The sequence below is a fragment of the Chaetura pelagica genome, unplaced genomic scaffold, assembly GCF_000747805.2.
Source record: "Chaetura pelagica isolate M959 unplaced genomic scaffold, ChaPel_1.0 scaffold270, whole genome shotgun sequence".
In the NCBI taxonomy this organism is placed as follows: domain Eukaryota; kingdom Metazoa; phylum Chordata; class Aves; order Apodiformes; family Apodidae; genus Chaetura; species Chaetura pelagica.
In genome coordinates, this window is record NW_009951925.1 from 508,591 (window position 1) to 513,212 (window position 4,622).

Below are 4,622 nucleotides of genomic sequence, written 5' to 3' on the forward strand. Positions count from 1 at the left end.
GCCCCCCCACGCCGGGGCTCGGGCAGGTCGGGGGGCCCCAGCCCCGCTGGCAGTGGCAGTGCCCGTGGTTGTTGCAGACCTGAGCAGGTGACACAGAGTGTCAGCCCCCAGCAGGTTCCTGAGCACCCATCCCCTCCAGCCCCCCACTCACCCCATGCCCGTGGCACTTGCTCTGGCACTGCTGGTCACCCAGTGCAGAGACATCCCGGCACTGATGCTGGAGGCAGACCTGCCAAGGGACAGGGACTCAGCACCAGGCAACCCTCCAGCCCCTCTCCTGGTGCCCCAGCACTCACCTTCCCGGGGCCACAAGCAGTGCCAGGCAGCACCATAGCCCCATCGCTCACATCCTCATCCCCAGGAAGGAGGGTCCCCCGGCAGGACCCTTCTGGTCTGTCCCCAGCACCATGGTGGCACTGCAGCATCCCACAGCCAGCATCCCTGTAGGGACAGAGGGGTCAGGGGTGGGGGACAGCAAGGGGGATATGGCACGTAGGACACGGCAAGGGGAAACAGCACTCACCGCTGGGCACAGGCAACGTAGGAGCCATTGGGGAGCTGCCCGCAGTGCCCATGTTCGTCTCCATTGGCATTCAGGGTGGCCATGCAGGAGTTGGAGACAGGGCTGGCACCTGCAGGGGGGCAGCAAAACCTCAGCATCCCCCACCCAGCCCCTGCCCCTCCGCCTGGCCCTGCCATACCTGGCCCCAGCAGCTGCTGGCACTGTCCCTCGTAGGTGGCACAGGCTCCACCGTAGCAGACTGCCTGCCCGCTGGCACAGGGCTGCCCGTCCTGCAGGAAGGCATCAGGGGGGCAGTGGGGAGAGACCCCGTCACAGAACTCGGGCAGGTCACACTCGCCATAGGGCTCCCGGCAGGGGTGTCCAGCAGGTCGCAGCTGCAGGGGGGACACTGTCAGGCAAGTGGGGACCCCAGAGAAACCCACCCTAGAGAGGGACTAGAGTGCCAGCACTGCTGGCTGTCTGTCTCCACGTACCTGACAGTCCTGGCAGCAGGAGTCCCCAGTGGCACACGTGGCCCCGGGCATCAGCTGGCATGTGCTGCTGTTGCAGCAGAGATCAGTGCACTCCTGAGGGCAGAGGTGCTGTGGTGAGTGGGTGGCATGAGCATCCCCTCACCAGGACACAGCATCCCTGGGCAGAGGCAATGTCACGGGCAGCCCCAGGCTCTGGGGTGGCCACAGGGGTGACACCAGCCCACCCTGCGTGCCTCCGTACCACACTGAGGCCGCAGTCACAGCTCTCGCCTGGCTCCAGGAAGTGATTCCCACAGCGGGGGGTCCCGGCCAGGCTTCGGGGCTCGGGGACATTAGAGAGACACCAGCCCAGTCCCTGTTGCAGGCTGCGCTCCAGGTCCTGCTGGCTGCAGTTGCTGAAGCTCAAGCCGGGTGTCAGCCTGCAGAGCCAGAGAGGGGCTGGTGAGGCAGAGAGGGGGCTTGACCCAAGCAACCCCCCCAGCCCTGCCCACTGCCCTCACCCCGTGGGTGACGCCATGATGCAGCCACGGTCCTGCTGGAGGTCACTGCAGTAGCAGAAGCGCCCGGTGCCATCGTGCCGCATCCCCAAGTTGTGCCCCAGCTGGTGAGCCACAGTGGAGGCAACGACAAGGACGCTGACCGAGTGGTCCTGGGGACAGGGGTGGGGGCAGGTCAGAACAGGCAGGTGGGGAGTGGGGCAAGGGTGGGGAAACACGGGTGGTACTGACCATGCTCACCCCCCCAGAGCGTGCAGGGGAACACATGGAGGCTTGAGCCGACATCCCCACTGAAACATCATCAAAGTGGGTGCCCCTGGGGAGAGAGCATGGGGGTTGGAGGGTTGCTGCCAGTGCACCTCACCCCCTGTCCCTGTCCCCCACTCACGTGAGGAGCTGGGCGTTGTCATGGGGCAGCCGGGGCAGCAGCTCCTGCTGGCGCCAGTGCAGGAACTGCTCCAGTGCGGCCCGGGCACTGCTGCCCACTGTGAACTTGTCACCCTTGCTCCAGACCTCCACAGCCAGCAGGGCCACCCGCACTCCCAGTGGCTGGGAGAACTGGGGGGCAGGGCAGGGGGGTGGATGTCAGAGACCCCTAGCACAGCCAAGCTGAGGACCAGGCTCGGGGGGACAGTGCCCACCAGGTCACAGTGGTGACTCACCACATCCACCTGGTTGGCGATTTCCAGGGTCCGGGTGCGGATGCGTTGCAGGTTGGGGTAATTCTGGAACTGGGGGTGCAGGGAGGGGCGTCAGGGGGGACTGGCAGGGGAGAAGAGCAGCCCCTGCACCAGGGACGCCTGCCCAGCACTCACCGCAGCATGGTCCACCACCATCACCAGCTCCACAAAACGCTGCTCCACCACCGCCCGCTTGCCCTGGGGGGGGCATGCTTGGGACAGGGTCTGGGTGAGGAGACCCTCTTCGGGTCAAAGCCTTGGGGAGGGGACCCTCTATGGGACAGGGCACAGGTGAAACAACCCTGCCTGGAAGGGCAAGGCCCATGGGTGACCTACCCTCTGCGGCCAGGGGGGCTGTGTCTCCTCCACTGCTGCCCGGAGAGGGTCCTGGGGGTCCTGCCCACAGGCCCGCGGCACCAGCCGGGCCCCCTGCAGCTGGTACGCGATGTGCTGCCCCAGGGGGCTGCCGGTGTCTGGCTCCAGCACGTAGCTCCTGCTCTCCAACAGCCCGAGGTGGCCACTGGGGAAGGGCAGAGGAGGCATCAGTGGGATGGTGGGAGTTGGGCTTGAGGACCACTAGGGTCAGGGCTCACCTGAGTCCAGCGCAGGCACAGAGGCTGGCCCAGGAGCTGGGGAAGCCTCGCACGGTCCCCTGGTAGCAGCAGTGCTCCTGAAGCAGAGAGGGGGACTTAAGATCCAGCCCGGTGCTGGGGTCACCCCCCAGGGCATGGGAAAGGCAGGGGACACAGCCAGGGACACAATGTGCCCAGGTACTACCTGCTTGTTGGCCTCCTGTGTCACCCGTGTGCCGTTGGGCAGGTAATAGAGCAGCGTCCCAGTGCCCTGCACCAGCTCCCTGCCAGAGGCACGTGTCATCCCACAGCAAGGACTCCTCTGCTCACCCCCCACTGAGCACCCCACTGATAAAACACGGGGACCCTGCTACCCCCCACCCTACTGTAAGTGCACCTGGGATGAAGACCCTGGGGAGCCCATGGGACCCCCACAGCACATGTAGTAGGGATGGAGAGAGGTTCACCGAGACCCCTACCCCTTGTGCACCATGGATGGTGATGGAGCCATGGGACCTTGCACACACCATTCATGGATCCAGAACCCCTGGGACCCCCACCCAGTCACCCACCGACTGACCCACCACCAGACTCACCAGTTTTGCTCCAGCTCCAGAACCATCCATGTCCCCTCCAGCTCCAGCAGGATCTGCAGCTGGGCAGGGAACCCCCCCTGCCACAGGCAGCAGTTACAGGGGAAGCCCCTGTCCCAGGGGTCCCCACCCTGAAGGTCCCCTCCTGTCCCCATGTACCCTCCATGACAGCATTGCCCACAGCAGGGTGCTGGAGGGGGCTGGGGGGGCTCGCCTGGCCTTGGCGTGTGCCCGGAGGGAGGGGGCGGAAGGGATCCCCTGCCCGCCCCGGCTCCTGCAGGAAGCGTCCCTCCCTCCCGGGCTCATTGGGCGGGGGACGGGGGGGTTGGACAGAGCCGGGCCCCCCCTCGCCACCCCCGGCGCTTCCTGCCCAGTGCAGTGTGGCGGAAACGCCAGAGAGACTCCCAACGTGGGGTGGGCTGGGCCCTTCCGCTCCCGCCGGGAGGGGTGCAGGGTGGGTGCCCCCACCCAGACACGTCCTCTGGCATCAGGAGAGGGGGGGAAGGGACTCCCTCCCCACTGCCTCTGGAGTGACCAGAAGCTGTGGGTGCTTGGACCCCTAGGGACATGGGACTAGGGTACCCAGGTGCTGGGTATGTGGTTCCTGCACTGGGAAGGGGGCAGGGGGAGGTGGAGGGTGCAGGAAGTGCCCACCCCACCCTTATGAGCCCCTGCATGGTGGGGGCACCCCAGGAGTGGGCGGGGGTGTTACCTGTGTCGCCTCTGCCAGGCTGAGCATCCGGTCGTCCCGCAGGACCCACGGGGTGACATACCAGGACTGTCCCAATTCCACATGGCGCTGCCACCAGCTGTCACCTGCACAGGGCCCAGAGCCACTCGTCACTGCTTCAGCACAACCCAGTCCCCAAGACAGCCCTGTCACTGCACAGCCCTACAAGGCCAGGGTGGGGGTCCAGGGGAGCAGGGGTCTCCCACACTCACCCGTGTCACTGTGCAGCCCCCCCGGGCCAGACTGGGGGTCCAGAGTGGGGAGCAGGGGATCCCATGCTCAGCCCAGAAGCTGCTGGAGTGTCCCCGGGTGAAACCCCGAACACCCCCCGGCAGCACCCCCGGGAGGTCGGGGGAGTCTGGGGGTGCCCCCGACCGGGCCGTGCATCAGCCCTGGCCCCGCCGCCCAGCACGAGCTCGGGGACTGGGCAGGGCTGGGAAGCCCGGCCCGGCTGACTCAGAGTCCCCCAGTCACCGCAGTTCCCCTGGCTCTTCGATGGACCCCCCGGCACTCCCGGGGCACGGAGGGTGCTGGAGGGGCTGGGGTACCCCGGG

General features: G+C 66.9%; 2 protein-coding genes across 2 annotated transcripts in view; both read right to left on the minus strand.

Annotated features, from left to right (window-relative positions):
* Positions 1-3,049, minus strand: part of ADAM15 (ADAM metallopeptidase domain 15) — a 28,297-nt gene extending 25,248 nt beyond the window's left edge. Inside the window, exons 1-15 of the mRNA XM_009996249.1 lie at positions 2,951-3,049; positions 2,767-2,843; positions 2,510-2,693; positions 2,309-2,371; positions 2,156-2,224; positions 1,882-2,051; positions 1,725-1,809; positions 1,497-1,645; positions 1,238-1,415; positions 997-1,089; positions 702-897; positions 524-632; positions 297-441; positions 152-229; positions 3-79 (exon numbers count right to left, since the gene is read on the minus strand). Coding sequence (XP_009994551.1) covers positions 3-79; positions 152-229; positions 297-441; positions 524-632; positions 702-897; positions 997-1,089; positions 1,238-1,415; positions 1,497-1,645; positions 1,725-1,809; positions 1,882-2,051; positions 2,156-2,224; positions 2,309-2,371; positions 2,510-2,693; positions 2,767-2,843; positions 2,951-3,049 — 1,772 coding nt within the window. The remainder of the gene's footprint in view (positions 1-2; positions 80-151; positions 230-296; positions 442-523; positions 633-701; positions 898-996; positions 1,090-1,237; positions 1,416-1,496; positions 1,646-1,724; positions 1,810-1,881; positions 2,052-2,155; positions 2,225-2,308; positions 2,372-2,509; positions 2,694-2,766; positions 2,844-2,950) is intronic.
* Positions 3,050-3,911: 862 nt separating this feature from the next.
* DCST1 (DC-STAMP domain containing 1) overlaps positions 3,912-4,622 on the minus strand; it is a 13,222-nt gene continuing 12,511 nt past the window's right edge. Inside the window, exons 13-15 of the mRNA XM_009996260.1 lie at positions 4,281-4,311; positions 4,051-4,154; positions 3,912-3,947 (exon numbers count right to left, since the gene is read on the minus strand). Coding sequence (XP_009994562.1) covers positions 3,912-3,947; positions 4,051-4,154; positions 4,281-4,311 — 171 coding nt within the window. The remainder of the gene's footprint in view (positions 3,948-4,050; positions 4,155-4,280; positions 4,312-4,622) is intronic.